Source organism: Hippopotamus amphibius, chromosome 4 (assembly GCF_030028045.1).
Source record: "Hippopotamus amphibius kiboko isolate mHipAmp2 chromosome 4, mHipAmp2.hap2, whole genome shotgun sequence".
Classification (NCBI taxonomy): domain Eukaryota; kingdom Metazoa; phylum Chordata; class Mammalia; order Artiodactyla; family Hippopotamidae; genus Hippopotamus; species Hippopotamus amphibius.
Genome location: NC_080189.1, coordinates 45,222,698 through 45,241,953, shown reverse-complemented (window position 1 = coordinate 45,241,953; position 19,256 = coordinate 45,222,698). Strand labels below are relative to the sequence as shown.

Genomic DNA, 19,256 nt, shown 5'->3' with positions numbered 1-19,256 from the left:
CCAAGTACATATCTGTATATTACGCTGTAGCCACAAAACTACTTGTCCCTATATGCCTGAATTAATATATGATGTATTAAGACTGACTGATGTCTATACTACAGATAATGGGCCTTAATTATTTCACAAAGATGGCAAATTGTTCTTATAATGGCTTCATTGTGAATTTTGTGAAAGTATTGATTTTTTTTTACCTCTAATCGGTTTAGAGGAGAAATGATAGACCAATCCACAGTCTAAGTACATACAAGATGGCACGGCAATGTGGGTTTTTCCCCCACATAGTATACATTTTGGTTTGGAACAAAAGGAAGCCACCGAAATTTTCCATGCAGGACAGCAACATAAATCGAAATTTCTGAGATAAAAACATTTGCTGCTATGACTATAGAGATGGAGAAAAGGCTATGTAATAATAACCCAAGACTAATGTAATCCTAGCAACAAACAAAACTATTGGCATATGAGATACGTGGGAATTAACTTTTTTTTTTTTTTACTTTTATTTACGGAAAAATATTTCTGTATTCAACCTAGCCTATAGCAAACAACGGGACAAATCGTTTCTTTGATTAATTAGAACATATGATTGAAGCCAAGTATTCCAAGTACATGAACCTAAAATGATATTATTTAGCACAGCAGTAAACTGTCAACTGATTTGTCAAAAATATTTGACCCCAGAAGTTCAGCATGTAGTACATTATTCGGAGTATACACGGGATTATTCACTCCAGTAAGTACACTAGAATGCAATTCACTGAGAAAACTGTCCTGATGAGTGGGCTCTAATTAAAACACAAAATACTAAAAACACCCCCAACTTTGTAACAAATATTGCTTATAACGTACCTTAAATGCAATTCTTCAAACCCTGTCTTACAATAAAATTGGAAATAAATTTCTAAAACGTTACGTAAGAGATTTGGTGGGACAAAAATGAACACAAAGGTACTTCCCGGCAGTTTGAGACAAGAAAGAATTACATTCAAATACAAAATAAACTATTCTGAACTCCAACTGGGTAAACTGGCATTCCTTTAATTAACCACTGAGAAGTTATACTTTGTCGTAATCGAACTCATCCTAGCCACGGTGCAAAATAAAACTCTATCAGAATTGGATTGTTACAACGGTTTGACGCGGGATGCGGGAAAGAGGAGACATCGGCCCAGAAAGCTCCGTTTATTTCTTCAGAAACGCGTTCTGCAGCGGGAGGCAGCTAGTTTCCGAATCCCCTATTTGCTGCCTTTTTTGTTTCAAATGGAGACATCACAAAGCCCACGGGAAGCCGAGCGCTGCCGTCGAGGGTCCGGACCAAGTCATCGGGCCCGCGGGGTCACCGCGCGCGGGGCGGACGGGTCCCCTCTGCGCCCCTCCCGTTGCAGCAGCGGTCGGCGCGGGAAGGCGAGGCTGGACGGGCCACCCGCGGCCCCTCAAGCGCTTCGGCGCGACAGACCCCCATGCTCACCATCTCGATGATCTTGGTCTTCCGGCCCGTCTTCCTCTTCAAGGTGAAAATGTACTGGGCCAGCACCACCCCCGCCACCAGGGCGCACACGCTGGCGCTCGCCACCGCACCCACCCTCGCCACCGCGGATCGGTCCATGGAGAGGACCTTCTGCGCCTCACTGACCAAGAGAAGAGGTCGCCGGGCGGCTGCGGGCCTCGGAAGCGCTGGTCGCGGAGAGGCCCGCACGCCCCGCCCCGCCTGCGCGAGCCCCGCCCCCAGGAAGGCCCCACCCACGAGCGCCCAGAGGCGGGAAGCCTGAGAGAGCAGGAGCGACGGACTTGCGTGGGAGGCCAAGGTGGGCACCCGGATCTTCTCAGAACCTGGCTCGGAGGAACTGTTCAAGGACAGAAAAGGGGAACTGAATTAATTCTGCCTCTGCTAATGAGGACCAGGCCCGCTCAGTAGAAATCTGATTCCTCTCATCACTCAGAAAATATCCTCGGCCTTCCACCCTCCGCTGACACTGAGGACTACAACCCCCAGAAGGCATCGGGGCTCAGCTATCTGACTTGCGCAGTAGCTTGGCTGTGCAGTGCTATGACAAACTGCAGGGTGCAGCAAAGGAAATAAGGGAGTAAAAAGGTGAGCTACAGAATGTGAGAAAATGTTTGCAAACCGTTTATCTGATAAGGGGTTAATATCCAGATTATGTTAAAAACTGTAAGTCAACAACAAAAAACAATCCATTTAAAATAGGCAAAAAACTCGAATAGACAATTGGCTAAGAAGCTTATGAAAAGATACTCAATATCACTAATTATCAAGAAAATGCAAATCAAACCCACAACGAGATATCACCTCACAGAAGTTAAGGCAACCATTGTCAAAACAAAAAAAAAAAAATTAAAAGTGTTGGTGAGGATGTGGAGAACTGGAATCCTTGTGCACTGTTGGTGGAAATGTAAACTGGTGCAGCCACTGTGGAAAAAGTGTGGAGGTTCCTCAAAAAATTAAAGAAAAAGTTACCATATGACTCAACAATCCCATGTCAGGGTATATATCCAAAAGAATTGAAAGTAGGTATTCAAAGAAATTTAAGCACTCCCATGTTCATTGCAGCACTATACATAATAGCCAAGATGTGGAAACAACCTAAATGTCCATCAAAAGATGAATGGATAAAGAAAATGTGGTATATACATCAAATGGAATACTATTCAGCCTTTAAAAAGGGGACTTCTGCAGTATTTGACAACATGGATGAATCTTGAAGACATCATGCTAAGATAAGCCAGTCACAAAAAAAGACAAATGCTGCATTATTCTGCTTGTATGAGGAGTCACTCTTGGAAAGTAGAATGGTGGTTGTGGGGTCTGGGGAAGAGGAAATGGGGTGGGAGGTCGTTCAACTGAGTATTGAGTTTCAGTTTTGCAAGATGAAAACAATTCTAGAGATCTGTTGCAGAACAATGTGCCTATAGTTAACACTACTGTACTGTACCTTTAAAAATTATGTTGGTAAATTTTATGTTATGTGTTTTATACCACACATAAAAAATTGCTATGATAACAGAGCAAAGATGACTTGAAGTTAAGCTGGAGCAAGCAGGTGTTCATCCGTTTTTTTTTTGCTACATCTCAATCAATCATCGCCTCTTCCATCATTTTCTCTTTGTAAGTGGCATGACTTGTTCTCACCTGCCTGGTCTCTTTCAAGGAATCGATGCAGTTTCCCCTGCTTTTCTCTGGGGATGACAGGAAGGGGATGTGGGGATGACAGGAAGGGGATGCAGCAGAGCTACTTGGCGGGATCAAGCCAACTCTGTGGAGCTGTTGATGCTACCTGGTGAGGCCCTCTCTTTGCCCAGGACATGGGAGAAGTTAGAGCAGGAGAACGAGAGGGAGTAGCAAGGGTTGTTTTCTCTGCATTCTCCACTCTTGCTCTAGTCATTCCAGCCCTGGGTCCCCTGACAGGTGTTCTGCTTAAAGAGAAATTTATGGAAAGAAAGTTCTTAGAAAGGTGGGATAGAGCTCACCTGAGCAGGCATCTGGTCAGAAAATAAAGTCTGGAATTAACCACTGAGTGCATGAATGCCTTTGCAGAACTGGGAAACACATGATGGCTTCTACCAGCCCATCTATTTGGCTTCTCTGTTGCTGTTTTTAACTCTTTAAGTATTTATATCTTTGTTTCCCAGTAAATTGTCCATAATGATGCATGATACCACTTGGGATAGCAGGAACCATGGGAGAGATATGCAGGAATTTGATATAAATTTATGAATTTTGCTATGCAGGACCTAACACTTTGCTCTGATAGGATAATTGGCTTGGCCTTGGTTTGAAGTAGTGTTCCTGTGAGAAAGAGCCATTTGTTGGATGTAGGTTTAAGATCTACTAACACTCCTGTTAAAAATTAAAACAATGCAAAGCAAAACTAAAAACACACCACTGACACCTGCTGTCTCATTACTTTGGATATTAAGTTGTGGGATGGTGACAGCACACAAGACACTAAAGAGCAGGAAGAAAGTATGCAGAAGCAAGGTTCTGCCGTTAGCTATGCTTGGAGGAGTCATGTAATATCTCTTGGCTTTGCTTTCTTATCCCGCAAAAGGAAAAAAACCAAATGATTTTGGACACCTTTTAGCTATTAAAGCTCTTTGATTAGAAAATAATGGTCATGGGACTTCCCTGGTGGTCCAGTGGTAAAGAATCCACCTTCCAATGCAGGGGATGCGGGTTCGATCCCTGGTCAGGGAACTAAGATCCCACGTGCTGCAGGGAAACTAAGCCCACACGCCACAACTACTGAGCTCAATAGCCTCAGCAAAAGAGCCCGAGTGCTGCAAACTACAGAGCCCACAAGCTCTGGAACCCGAGCACCACAACTACAGAGCCCATGCACCCTGGAGCCTGTGTGCCACAACTAAAGAAGAGAAAACCCGCACACCACAACTAGAGAGAAGCCCACGTGACGCAACAAAGAAACCGTGACTGCAATGAAAGATCCTGCATGCCTCAACGAAGATCCTGCGTGCTGCAACTAAGACCCGACGCAGCAGAAAAAAAGAAAAAAGAAAAAAAAAAGGTAACGGTCTTTTTTTATGTCCTGGAAGGTAACTTGGCAGAGGTCCTAGGAAAAAGAGGGAAGTCCTGCTATGAAGAACCATTCACTTAGGCAATCAAGTGTCAGTTCAACCAGCGCTTCTCAAACTTTAGGGTGAATGTGAACCACTTGGGGGTGTTGCTTGGGGTGAGGGCAAGATTCCACATTTCTAACAAGCCCTTTGGTGCTGCTGATGCTCTTGGTCTGGGCACTATACTTTGAGTAGCAAGGAGCTAAATTGTGATTGGGGGGCTTTAAGGGACTTTAAGGAGTTAACAAATGGGGGGAGGGGTGGCTAAAGAGAACTGACAGAACAGAGAAAACAAGGAATTAAAGTTTGTTAATGTTATCTTGTCAACTGAAGTAGATCTTCAATTTTATGTTTGAAGTCCATGAGAAATTATTGTTTGATTTAGAACATTTATAGACAATGTTGGAAAGTTAGTTTTGCTTATAGGAGACATTTTTCTCTTCATTCTAGCAACTTGACAGAGTTTTTCACTAATGAAGGTGTTCAAGGCCTTTGTCACATTACAGCTATTTTTACCTGAACAATTACTTCTTCTTTGAAGTTGTTTAAATTCAAACAGAAGCCATGTCTCTTATCTAAGCATTTTGATTTTGTATATATCATTCAATAGCATTGATTGAAGAAGAAAACTTCTCTTTCACCATTGCTTGTGTGTTTAATATGTTCTCTAGGCAGGGCCCATGAGGTTTTCTCTTTTGTCTGCATGAGGGGACAGTAAGACCTCTTCAGATGTTGGGCAGATCTTCCCTTCCTATTTTCTCTCCTTGAGACTCTTTTTGAACTGGTTGGTGCAGACTGTGTGCAAAGGATCATTTACTTGTTGATTAGCCTATTGATTCCTGTCCTTGGCTGTGTCTCGAAATGGAGTGTATGCCCCCAAGTCCTCATTCTTTGTAAAGGGTCAGCAGCATTTGATATAGCTGGTTACTCTGTCTTTCTAGATACACTTTAAAACAAAAAATAGGTCACAATGGTATTATTTTTATTTAATTTTTTAATTTTTTAAATTTTTTATTTTTTGGCTGCACCACTTGTGGGATCTTAGTTCCCTCATCAGGGATTGAACCTGTGCCCTCGGCAGTGAAAGGGAAGTCTTAACCTTTGGACCTCCAGGGAGTTCCCTAGATACACTTTTTTTCCTCTTCCTTCCAGATAACATTCCTGGGTTTCCTTTGATCTCCTTAGATGCCCCTGTTCAGTTTTCTGGTGGACTCCTCTTCTGTCTAACCTCTACAGCACCCTACAGTCCAGTCCTTTTGCCTCTTCATTTCTCTATACCTCAGTCACTAAGAGATCTTCTGTTGTATGACTTTAAATATCATGTGTGTTCTGATTACTCTCTTTCCCAGAGTTGCATCCTGAGTAGGTATATCAAACTTTTTATTTGGAACCTCCACTGAGATGTCTAATTGACATCCACACTTAATGTGTACAAAGCTGAACTTGTCATACCTTCCTTCCTAACTTCTGCTGCTCACTGTATTCTCCCTCTCAATAATGGAATTTCATCTGTACAGTTACTCAAGTCAGAACTTTGGAGTCATCCTTGACCTCTCTCTCACACATACCACCTGGATCCAAAATATATCCAGAATCAGACAACTTCTCACCTCCACTGCTACCATTTTGGTCTATTCTACCATCATCTCTTGACTGGCTTATTGCAGTAGCCTTCTAAAAAATTGTCCCTCCGAAATCTACCCATGATCCTTCACAGTCTGTTCCCCACACATGGTATCCTTAGTGATCCTTTGTATAGTACATCAAATCATATCACCCCTTTGCTCAAAAGCAATGGTTCCCCACTACACTCATAGTAAAAGATAAAGTCCTCACGATGGGCCTTATATGTATTCCTGTACCCTCCTTTATCTTCTTTTAATATTTGCTCTAGTCACCTCCTCAGTGAGCATTACTCTGGCCAGCCTATGTGTAATTTCAGTCCTTCCAGCTTGGCCAATTCTGATCCCCATTACTCTTACCTCAGCACTTACTAGTGTAGAATGTATTCATTATGCTTACTGTGTCTCTCTTCCTGCTAGAATAACCTTCCTAATGGCAGAGATTTTTTTTTTCTGATGTACTTTGCCTTTAGAACTTACTAGAAAAAAACAAAGAAAGGACTTCTCTGGTGGTGTAGTGGTTAAGAATCCACCTGCCAATGCAGAGGACATGGGTTCGGTCTCTGGTCCGGGAAGATCCCACATGCTGCGGAGCAACCAAATCACAACCACTGAGCCTGTGCTCTAGAGCCCGTGCGCCACAACTACTGAGCCCAAGTGCTGCAACTACTGAAGGCTGCATGCCTAGAACCCATGCACCGCCATGAAGAGTAGCCCCCGCTCTCTGCAACTAGAGAAAGCCCGCCCGCAGCAATGAAGACCCAACACAGCCAAAACAAATAAATAAAATAAATTATATGTACTTTGAAGTATTTTTTTTTAAAAACAAATTCAGTCCTATGTAAAACCAAAGATAAATATGGAAGACAGTATGCTAAGTGAAATATGCCAGTTTCAAAGAACAAATACTGCATGATTTCACTTATATGAGGTATCTAAAACAGACAATTCTTTTTATGAGACTAAAATGTATTTACCAGGGTCCAGGGGAGGGAGACAAGGGAGTTGCTGTGCAATGGCTATAAAACTTTAGTTATGCAGGATGAATAAGTTCTACAGATTTGCTGTACCACATGTGGCTACAATTAATAATATTGTATACTTTAAAAAAATTTAAGAGGAGAGATCTCATGTTGTGTCCTTATTACACACATTAAAAAAAAAAGTGGCTGTACCAAATTATATTCCCATCAACAGTGTACAAGTGTTCCCTTTTCTCCACATCCTCAACATTTATTTGTGGTCTTTTGATGATAGCCATTCTGACAGGTGTGAGGTTGTGGTTTTGACTGTATTTCTCTGATGATTAATGATGTTGAGCATCTTTTCATGTGCCTGTTGGCCATCTGTATACTTTCTTTGGAAAAAATGTCTATTCAGGTCTTCTGCCCATTTTTTAATTGGGTTGTTTTCTTTATTGATGCTGAGTTGTACGAGTTGTTTATATAGTTTGGATATTAACCCCTTATTGGTAATGTCATTTGCAAATATTTTCTCCCATTCAGTAGGCTTTTTCATTTTGTCAGTGGTTTCCTTTGCTCCGCAAATGCCTTTAATTTTAATTAGGTCCCATTTGTTTATTTTGGATTTATCCCCCAAAAATATTGCTATGACATGTCAAAAAGTGTCCCACTTATATTTTCTTCTAGTTTTATGGTTTCCAGTCTTACATTTAGGTCTTTATTGCATTGTGAGCTTATTTTTGTATATGGTGGTAGAAAATGTTTTTAAAAAAATTTTTTAAGGACTTTTACTGAGATATAATTGACATACAATAAACTGCATACATTTAAGGTGTACAATTTGATTTTTTTCTTATTAGTAATGTACATATGGCAATTCCAATCTCCCAATTCATTCGAAAATGTTCTAATTTCATCTTTTTACATGTAGCTACCCAGTTTTCCCAGCACCACTTATTGAAGAGACTGTCTTTTCTCCATTGTATACTCTTGCCTCTTTTGTCATAGATTAATTGACCACAGATGTGTGGGTTTATTCTGGGCTCTCTATTTTGTTCCATTGATTTGTGTATATATTTTTGTGTCAGTACCACAGTGTTTTGATTACTGTAGCTTTCTAGTATAGTCTGAAGTCAGGGAGCATGATTCTTCTAGTTCTGTTCTTCTTTCTCAAGATTGTTTTGGCTGGGATTTCCCTGGTGGTCCAGTGGTTAAGACTCCATGATCCCAATGCAGGAGGCCCAGGTTTGATCCCTGGTCCGAGAACTAGATTCTGCATGTTGCAACTAAGATCTGCATGTTGCAATGAAAGATTCTGCATGCCACAGTGAAGACCTGGTGCAGCCAAGTAAATAAATTAAATATTAAAAAAATTTGTTTTGGCTATTTGGGGTCTTTTGTGTCTCCACACAAAATTTTAAATTATTTGTTCTATTTCTGTAAAAACTTTCATTGGTATTTTGATAGGGATTGCATTGAGTCTGTAGATTGCCTTGGGTAGTATGGTCATTTTAACAATATTAATTCTTCCAATCCATGAACATGATATGTATTTCTATCTGTTTGTGTTGTCTTCAGTTTCTTTCATCAGCAACTTCTAGTTTTCCAAGTACAGGTCTTTTTCCTCCTTACGTAGGTTTATTCCTAGGTATTTTATTCTTTTTGATGCAATTGTAAATGGGACTGTTTCCTTAATTTCTCTTTCAGAAAGTTCCTTGTCAGTGTATAGAAATATAACACATTTTTGTATCCTGCAACTTTACTGAATTCATTGATGAGCTCTTGAAGTTTTTTTGGTGGCATTATTAGGATTTTCTATGTGTAGCATCATGTTATTTGCAATGATGTTTTACTTCTTCCTTTCCAATTTGGATTCATTTTCTTTCTTTTTCCTGTCTGACTGCTGTGACTAGTAATTCCAATACTATGTTAAATAAAAGTGGTGAGAGTGGGCATCTTTGTCTTGTTCCTGGTCTTAGAGGAAATACTTTTAGCTTTTCACCATTATGATGTTAGCTGTAGGCTTATATGGCTTTTATTATGTTGCAGTATGTTCCTTCTATACACAATTTCTGGAGGTTTTTTTCTTCTTTTATCATAAATGAATGCTGAATTTTGTCCAAAGCCTTTTCTGCATCTATTGAGATGATCATGTGTTTTCTTATTCTTCATTTGTTAATGTGGTGTATCACATCGATTGATTTGCAGATATTGAAAAATCCTTGCATCCCTGGGTAAACCCCACTTGATCAAGGTGTATGATCCTTTTAATATATTGTTGGATTTGGTTTGCTAATATTTTTTTGAGGACTTTAACAATGTTTCATCTATGTTCACCAGTGACATTTTCTTTTTTGTGTGACATCTTTGTCTAGTTTTGGTATCAGAGTGATGCTGGCCTCACAGAATGAGTTTGGAAGCATTCTTTCCTTTGCAATTTTTTTTCGAATAGTTTGAGAATGATAGGCGTTAACTCTTCTCTAAATATTTGGTAGAATTCACTTATGAAGCCACCTAGTCTTGGACCTTTGTTTTTTGGGAGGTTTTTTTGTTTGTTTGTTTGTTTTAATTACTGATTCAATTTCATTACTGGTAATGATCTGTTCATATTTTCTATTTCTTCCTGGTTTAGTCTTAGGAAATTGTACATTTCTAAGGCTTTGTCCATTTCTTCCAGGTTGTCCATTTTATTGTCATATAGCTGTTTGTAGTAGTTTCTTATGATCCTTTGTATTTCTGTGGTTTTGGTTGTAATTTCTCCTTTTTCATTTCTCATTTTATTAATTTGGGCCCTCTTTTTTCTTGATGAGTCTGGCTAAAGGTTTATTAATTTCATTTATCTTTTCAAAGAACCAACTCTTAGTTTCATTGATCTTTTTCTACTTTTTTCTTAAGGCTCTATTTTGTTTATTTCTGCTCTGATCTTTATGAGTTCTTTCCTTCTACTAACTTTGGGTTTTGTTTGTTCTTTTTCTAGTTCCTTTAGGTGTAGGCAAGGATGTGGAGAAAAGGGAACTTTTGTGCAGTGTTGGTGGAAATGTAAGTAGATATAGCCACTGTGGAAAACAGTACAGAGGTTCCTTAGGAAACTAAAACTAGAACTACCATATGATTCAGTAGTTCCACTACTGGGTATATATCTGAAGAAAACGAAAACACTAATTCAAAAAGGTACAGGCACTTCAATGTTCATGGCAGCATTATTTACAATAGCCAAGATATGGAAGTGACCTAGGTGTCCATCAATATTGAAATTTGCAACAACATGTGTGGACTTGGAGGATATTATGCTTAGTGAAATAAGTCAGACACAGAAAGACAAATACTGTATGATATCACTCATATGTGGAATCTAAAAAAATAAAAAGAGCTAGTAACTATAACAACAACAGTAACAAAAGGTGGTAGAGTGTGTGTAGCTACAGGATGTAATACATTTCCAAATGTGTATGTGTCAATTGCTTTGTATCTTAAGACCTCATGACCAAGATCCTGAATTTAAAAAGTTATTATAGGACTTCCTAGGTGGCTCAGTGGTTAAGAATCCACCTGCCAATGCAGGGGACACAGGTTTGAGCCCTGCTCTGGGAAGGTTCCACATGCCACGGAGAAACTAAGCCCGTGCACCACAACTATTGAGCCTGTGCTCTAGAGCCTGTGAGCCATAAATATTGAGCCCATGTGCCACAACTATGGAAGCCCACGCATCTAGAGCCCATGCTCTGCAACAAGAGAAGCCACTACAATGAGGAGCTTGTGCACCACAATGAAGAGTAGCCCCTGCTTGCAGCAAGTAGAGAAAGCCCATGTGCAGCAATGAAGACCCATTTATTGGCTGCAATAAATAAATAAAATAAATTTATAAAAAAAGTTATTACACATAAAGAATTGTACCTGGTACATAGTAGGTGTTCAATAAATAAATTGTTGATTGAATGAAGAAAGCATATTGTTACATTTTAGCAATATGCCAGGGATTGGGTCTGGATGGATGGATGAAAGGCAGGGATCATACTCTCCTTCATCTTTCTTTTGAATACAAATTACTATTATAGCCCTTTATGGGTTAGAGAATTAGTTTCTTGTATCTGAAGGAAACCAATAGTAACTTAACAGTACACCAAATGATAACCTGATGGAATATGGATGAAGTTTTAAGTAGGATCAACAGACATGTGGACTTAAATTTTCATCTCATTTACTTTTTTTTTTTTAACTTCAGTTCATTTCTGACTTGCCTTATTTACTTTTTCTAATGGCTTAATTATTTACTATTATTTTTGTATCTACCCTTGCTACTGTCATGGAATACATTTGAACTGGTAGCTTGGTTGCCACATGATTTTTAAACCTTGTTTGGAAATTTGTTCCACTTTGTAGCTATACTAAGAGAGCCTATGTGATTTGAAGCAGGTCCAGGAAAAATGTGAGAATATCTAAATTGATTCTGGGTCATCAGAGCATTCAGAGTGACTAGGTGGTATTTCAGGCTGGGAAGCTGGAGAACATTCTGATCTGGGCTGCAAGAGAATGATGTATATTTGGTTGTCCAATAGTATGGCATGTTACAATATTCCTATGCTTCTGGAGTACATATATGAGAATATATGGCATCTATTAAATACTGTAACTTCCCTCTCAAATTAAACAAAAGCAATAAAAGTATAATAAGAGGGTTTATTGCTTTTAAGTCTGGCTGCCAGATTTGAAGTGTAATCCTAGGCTGATTTGTAAGGTTAGATAATGCAATTAGCAATAATGAGTGATGCAAATCTTTTTCTAGAAGCTCTTTCACATATGTTAAATTCATTATAAATTTATTTATCTGCTACGTATTTTTTCTTCAGTTTCAGCAATATATTTTTTTTAAATCTAAATTCTTTCTTAGTAAGATACCTTGGTTGGAGGTATATTTCCTTTTCCTTCCCTCCCTCCTGTATTTTTCTTTTTCTTTCCAGTTATTTTTTTTTAATTTTCACTTTGAAATAATTTTAGACTCCCATAGAGGTCGCAAAAAATAGTACAGAGAATTCCCATGTACCTTTCACACAGTCCCCAATGATACCATCTTACAACTTTATCTTATAACCACAGCACAATTACAAAACAAAGAAGTTGACATTGGTACAATACATAAAGTCCACTATACATATTTCTTGAATTTCATCGGTTTTCACAAGTACTTTTTTTTTGTTGTAGGAATATAGTTCTAAAAAATTTTGTCAGGCAAAATCAGGATAAGGATACAGAACAGGATCCAGGAACAGGATCCTTTGCCCCAAAGAAGTTCCTTTACATGACCCTTTTTTTTTTTGACTGAGCCACCAAGGCTTGCGGGATCTTAGTTCCCCAACCAGGGATTGAACCTGGCCTGCCAGTGAAAGCATTGAGTCATAACCACTGGACCGCCAGGGAATTCCCTTGTATGACCACTTTATAATCACAATCTCACCCCAAACTTAACCACTGGAAACCACTGATCTAGTCAGCATAATGCCCTTGAGATTCATCTGTTATTTTGTGCATCAATATTTCATTTTTTTCTATTGCTGAATTGTTTTCTGTGATATGGATATAACAGGTTGTTGAACCATTTTGCACATCACACACTGAAGAATATTTGTTTTTTCTTGAATGTTGCTTTTTGAAAAACCATGAAAAGGAAACAGCATCAATGACTAACATTTCTTGGGTACTTAATAAACAGTGCGGGGTTCGAGAGTTTTATTGGACTCAATCTCCAGCTCCCCTCCCCGCCAGCCCCAGAGGTTGAGAAGTGGGGCTGAAAGTTCCCACTCTTCAATCACAAGTTTGCTCTTTCTGGTGACCAGCCTCCTTCCTTGAGTTATTTAGGGCCCCCACTCTACTCACCTTATTAGCATAAATTCTTCAGTGGTAGAAAGGAGCTTATTACAGATAACAAAACACTTCATTTTTGCATAATAACAGCACAAATCTTCTGTTGAGATATAAATGTGTAGTCGAGAGATTGGAGATAGAGATTTGGATGTGAGCAGTATGCTAGTTGTATTGGAAGTCCTGAGAATGGGTGAAAATGCAGAGCGAGACAGTGGAATAAGATGGAAAAAAAACTTATGACCATAAACCTGGAGAATATGAACCGTAAAGAGAGAAATCTGGGAAGAGAGCCAGTAAAACACTTTAACAAGGGTCAGCAGAGGCAACCAGTTAGGCTGGTACCTGGTAGGTGAGGTTTGGTGATATGAACTGAAAAGTTTCCATGCCATTTAGCAGCAAGTGTTTCATTAGTGTCCTTGGTGAGGGTGGATGAGTGGGCATAATGGTTACAAAATCTGGATTTGCAGTGAGTGAAAGAATAGGAAGTGGAGAAGGCCGAGTGTTTATGGAGCTTTATAAAGAAATTTAGCAGTGAAGGGAAGAAGGTAGGATGATGACTGGGGACAGTATAAAGGGAAGTAGGAGAAGAATGTTCCTTTCATTTTATCCGAATCCTTAAAACAGACACTGTTAGTTACCTGTCCAATTAATATCTATTCTCCACTCTTTCTTAGTAACAGCAACCCAGTTTCTTCCAAGTGGCAATATGCCCAGCTCAAAGACAAGAGCTCCCACACGTCCTTTCAGCTGGGGGTAACCAAAGAGATATAACCTGAAGCTGCATGTGTTTTCTATTACAACTCTTTAAGAACAAGACTGATGAGTGACGAGAAGCTGCTGTGTCCTTTGTGTCCCTCCCGCCCCTTTCCCCTGTTTCCTCCTGCTTTCTGCTTGTAACAAGCATTTGGATAAAGAGGCAAGTTGAAGAAGGAAGAAGTTCCAAGGATGTTGAGGTAAAGAGTGAACTACATGGAGTCCTTTGTAAGACCAATAAGTCACCAGGCCAGCCCTCAGGCAGTCCACTTCCAGAGTTTTTTTTTATGACAAAGAAAACCTTTATTCTGTCTCACCAAGTGCAATTTCTGGCCAATTTCTACCTGGTAACACAGTCACTCCAAACTTTCAATGCTCCTTAGAAGTACTATTCCTGCCGCCTTTACTACTCTCCTATGTCTGTCCTTTCTCTCATGCACAAAGAGTACTCTGTGCCAGACTGCCCTTCAAACTGCCCATCCATCACCCCACAGATGACTTTGAGCGCCTTCCTGATCCACCAATTCCCCCGACCACTGGCGTCCTCAATTGCCAGAGCCCCTTCCCCTGAGATGCTGCTCTCAGCAGCATTACGCGCACTTGCTCACCCCACCTGTGTGAGTCTTTCCCCTCTCAGGTCTGTCCTCCGTCCACGTTGGCTTCCTTCCTCTCCGCTTCTCCTCGTGAGGCTCCTCTTCCTTAAGCGCCAGCGGCTTCAGGCCCGAGGAAGGCCCAGGCACTCAGAGGAGAGGCCTGACCCGTTCTAACTCAACACACTCAGAGGAGGGGACAGTCCGGGAGACCGAGGGGGACAGACAGGCTCTCTCCTCCAGAAAGAGTCAAGGCCAGGGCACCCACACGCACAGGAATGTGCAGAAGGGAGGACTAGGGTTCACCCCAGGAGCAGGGTGCAGAGGACCGCTTCCCTCCACCAAATCGCAACACTGGCTTCTTCCAGCTTCGGTCGGAGCAGCGTGGCCAGCGAGCTCTCACAGGGCGCATGCGCAAGAGGGAACGGCAGGGGTGGTGCCTGCAGAAGAAGCAGCACGTGCAGCCCTGCGACACATAAAAAGGCGGGAGCCACTGTCACTCACGCCGTATTCTCTCCTGTCCCCGAGGTCAGACCAGTGCAGGTCGCGTGCGCCACCACAGAGATTCCCAGTCGCACACATCCAGCTAGAGCAGGTCGGTGTCTTGAATGGGAGTGCGGGTCGTGCCGGGCGCGGGGGTGCAGGGTGTGGGGGTCATGGGGACAGACTGGCCTGCGGGGAGGGGGGTGTGTTATGAGACGCGGAGCCGGGAGCCCGAACTCCTGGACTGAGGAGGCGTTCTGCCCGGGCGGAGGCTGGGGGGCAGGCTCGAGAGGCTGCAGACAGGGGCAGTGCAGCCGGGGCCTAAGCACCCCCTCTTCTAGAGCAGCCGCTGGGCGCAGCCCCCGGCGTTTGGCTCCCAGCACTGGGTACCATTCGCCTCCAAGGCCCCATCTCCCCAAGATGCTCCTCCCTGGGGAGCCAGACTTGCTCAGCACCACGCGGGCCTGGGGCTCTGGGCGCTCCTCCCCTGGTCGTAATGCAGGGCGGTGCCCCATGTCCCCATCCTAGGGGAGAGGGGAGAGAAAGTAAAGGACCTGTCACCCATTCTCCCAGTTCTGATGGAGGACAAGGATGGCTTTCTTCCTTCACAGCCCTTTACTGGGCAGAGTGCAGGTCTCCTTTCCTAACCACAAACACCTGTTTTTCAGCCTGGAAAATGAACTCTTAGGAAACAACGAAAATTGTGAGGGCAGTAACTCCAGACCTTTCTTTTATGTGTACCCCACGGCCCAGCAGCCTCTCCTGGGTCCCTGGTACCAGAATCCCGCCTATAATCCACTCTGCGTTCCTGGGGCAGGTAAGGAATCTGAATCCCCAAAGAGGTTCATTGGGATTAGGGACCCTCCCTGTAAACCCAAGCCTGAAGGTTTTCTAACACCTGTGTCCATTACCTCCCCTTCCTCACCCTGTGCTCACGCCAAGGAGATCGTGGCAGTGCATGGGGCGGTGTTCGTAGTTCCGGTTAATAGGGAACATTGGAATTCTAGCTATATGCCTGTTCCTCTGCTAAATCCTAGAAGTCAGTTCTCTCATTTGACCTCAACCCATGAGCTAGATATTGTTGCTGTCTTTGCTCTCCAAATGAGGGAACTGAGGCTCCCAGCCAGTGACTGGCCCAGGGTCACAGAGTAATCCAACCAGAGTCTCCTTGTGTTGTGAGACCAGTCTGGCTGCAAGAGCACTTTAGAGCTCCTAGTCCCTATACTTTTTTTGACAAGGCCTAAAGGTTCTAAAAGCTGTTATGGTGACATCAGAAAAGTATGTTGGAGGAAGATGACGAGCAAGACTTGAAAATATTTGGAAGGTAGCTATCTTGGACCTAATAGATAGAAGTCCATTCAGATTGTCAATTTCTACTTGTGGGAGTTTTGGCAAACTGTCTCTTAAGGAATTGGTCCTTTTTATGTATGTAATAAACATTGTGGGAATATGCTTCATAATATTAATTTCTTTTCAATGTCCATGGGATCTGTAGTAATGGACCCTCTTTCATTTCTGATAACAGGAATTTGTGTCTTCTCTTTTTTGTTTTCTACATTCATTCAGTTGTGGTCTAAGCAGACATGTTATGATTAGTATACTTTTAAATTTGTAAGTGTGTTTAATGGCCCACATTATGGTCTATCTTGGTGAATGTTCTATGTGAGTGTGAGAAAAATATTCTGTTAGATGAGGGGGTCTGTAGAGGTCATTTATGTCCAATTAGTTGATGGTGCTGTGGAGTTCAGCAGTCCTTATTGATTTGTTTTAACCAGCTGCATTTATTCATTCTGCTTATAGGTGTGTTAAAGTTTCCAGCAATGGATTCGTCTATTTTTCCTTATAGTTCTATGACTTTTACTTCACGTAGTTTCATCTGTTGTTAAGGGCATACACATTAGAGATTGTTATGACTCAATGAAGAACTGACTTTTTCTTGTAACGCCCCACTTTCTATCCCTGGTCACTTTCCTTTCTCTGAAATCTGTCTGAAATAAATATAGCTTCTCTCACTTTCTTTTGATTAGTGTTAGCATGGTACATCTTTCTCTTTCCATTTCCATTTAATCCCTGTTTTTATATTTTAACTGTTTTTTTGTAGACAAAATACTTTTTGTTTTTTCTTATGCCTTATAATGCCTTTTTGATTGTCAGCCATTTTGTACTGGATAAAAGGAACTGATCTGAATAGGTCTTTAGTAATGGGGTGCTACCTTGTGGAGGTGGGGAAGGGATCATAGTCTTGTTTGTGAAAGGACCATGGTTAGGTCTCAGTCTTTTAGTGTGACTGTTCCTTTGGACAGCAGACTACACACGCTTCACCTTCCCCCTCCCGTTGGGTTGGGAAGGGTGGCTAGAGTGGCCTGGAGAAAAGCATTTCTGTTCCCTCACGTCAGTTAGGCTCTAGAGGTCAAATAGTTTTTTCTGAAGATGAGCCTTGTTAAGAACAGTGCTTTTGGTGTATGTTACGGTGATTCCTTTTCCTCTCTCCCTGCGGGAAGCACAGGGGATTTTTCTCCTAGATTTACTGTGAGAAACTGGTTGAGCTACTGCCTGTAAAACTTAAAATCTGTGTGGGGTGGTGCCCTTATGAATAGGTTCCTCCGAGGATTTGAACTCAGACTTCTCCATCCTGATCTTGCAATCTGTCAATAGCAGTTGGGATTTCCCTGCCCCGTTGTGAGTTCCCATGGAGTTTTGATCTTTTGGGTTTGTGCTCCTGTAAGCTGTGATTGTGTTTACATGTCTCTCCAGTAATGGTGGTAGCAGTTTTCCCTGTAACCACATTGCTGTGAATGATCTGAGAATTCTTCATCTTTTTTTTTTTTTTTTAAGAATTCTTGATTCTTGTTCAGCTTTTTCACTTTGGTAGCACTGAGTGACTTCCAAGCTTCTAGAATATCCAGAATCATGAAGCTTACCATCTTTTAAGTATTAATTGGACATGCAGTACACAGTGCTGTAGTATTAAAATAGCTGAATTATGTTTTTTTCTGAGTAAATGTTTCCCGTCTCTTTGCCTCCATTTTGTTTTTTGTATAATAAGCTGAATTTGGCAGCCACCAATCTGCTGTTTCTGTGATGCCATCTTTTTTAGATGGTACGTAAAATTGACCATACAGCATTTGCCTTTCTCTGTCCAACTGATTTCTCTTGGCAGAATGCCTCAAGGTCCAGCTTGCTGAAAATGGCAGCATTCCATTTTTAAAATGGTTAGGGGAAGGAGGGTATTCCAGAAAAGGGAAGAGAAGTTTTTGAAGTTGCTTTAGTAGAGGAATGCGCCTATAGCTAGAGCATTAGTGGACCACCTACATCTTAATGGATGTAATGAGACGGTACAATGAGAAACTATATAATGAGGTGCTTTATGCCATCCTGAGGTCATTGTTCCTCATTATCCTGACAGGCCATGATAAACCATTCAAATACTGTAAATGAAGTAAGGATCACAGATTGTTCATAAAGATTGTTCTGGAAGCAAAATAGATTACAGACCTGTGATATATGTGGGAGATGGGTTAAGAAAGTTGTTAGTAGTTATTCACATAAAAACTGAGGGAGGACTTTTCAGTCTTTTGCATTGGTAACAGAAGAGGTAACAGAAGACGAGATGGTAGTCCAGTGGTGGATTTGAACAGTTGTGGCTGTATAGGTGTGGTGTGTACTGGCTGAATGTTGTGATTGGGTGCAGAAGACAAAATGGCTAACTATCCCATTCTCTTTCTAGGTTTCACAAATGGAAGTCTGTACTTTCCATATCCAGTGGTGCTCAGTGAGTATCCTGGCTTCCTCGTCCCTCAGTCCCCGTTGCCCACTGCTCTTAACCGAAGACCCACAGTTCCTATGTTTTATAACACGGCACAATTCCAAGAATATGGTGGCTATGGGAAAAAAATGAAAACAAAGGACACGCAAACAGAAAATGAACCTCAACAGGCTGAAAACTGGAATGAAAAACACGATATGCATTCAGAAGGAGACAGCCCTGATGTAGGAAGGGTGACCAATGATGAGACTGGGGAGGTGTATAATGAGAACTTCAAAAGGTGTGCGAAGATTAAAAAGACTGTGAAAGTCAGGAAGCTGAAAGACCTGAGCAGCTTCTCAAATAGTAAGACAGTCTATTTGTTGAAGAGAAGTGCTGTCTTGACCGTTGTGCTTCGTGAGGATTCTGAAGACTCTGAGTTGGAAGAGGAAGTTGAAGACGAAATGGAAGAGGTAGAATGCCTCCTTGAAGAAGTGAGTCCACAGGGCCCTCTGACATCTTCCAAAGGAAGGTCTTATAGGAAGGCTGGCAGCATAATCAGGATGCCACCTGAGACCTCTGTCCATCCCCAACTTAAGGTCTGGCCCACCAGAAATAAGTATAAGTTATTACAAGCTCGTGGTGAATA

The 19,256-nt window shown here is 41.5% G+C and overlaps 2 protein-coding genes and 1 long non-coding RNA gene across 7 annotated transcripts in view; 1 reads left to right on the top strand and 2 right to left on the bottom strand.

The window, feature by feature from the left end:
* Positions 1 to 1,729, bottom strand: part of NT5C3A (5'-nucleotidase, cytosolic IIIA) — a 38,965-nt gene extending 37,236 nt beyond the window's left edge. For 2 of the 4 annotated variants that reach the window (XM_057732109.1, XM_057732112.1), the window contains exon 1: positions 1,472 to 1,606. Coding sequence is in view for 1 of the 4 variants with exons in the window: in XM_057732105.1 (XP_057588088.1) it covers positions 1,472 to 1,609 (138 nt within the window). In the remaining 3 variants the exon portion in view is untranslated. Of the gene's footprint in view, positions 1 to 1,471 lie in introns of all 4 variants that reach the window. The other 2 variants (XM_057732105.1, XM_057732108.1) reach the window with 2 other exon arrangements.
* The window catches only part of RP9 (RP9 pre-mRNA splicing factor), a 150,542-nt gene that overhangs the window by 106,957 nt on the left and 24,329 nt on the right, over positions 1 to 19,256 (bottom strand). The window lies entirely within an intron of this gene.
* LOC130851591 (uncharacterized) lies at positions 13,856 to 15,606 on the top strand. The gene is made up of 3 exons (XR_009053231.1): positions 13,856 to 13,989; positions 14,748 to 14,974; positions 15,531 to 15,606. It is a non-coding gene; the product is annotated as an uncharacterized LOC130851591 (long non-coding RNA).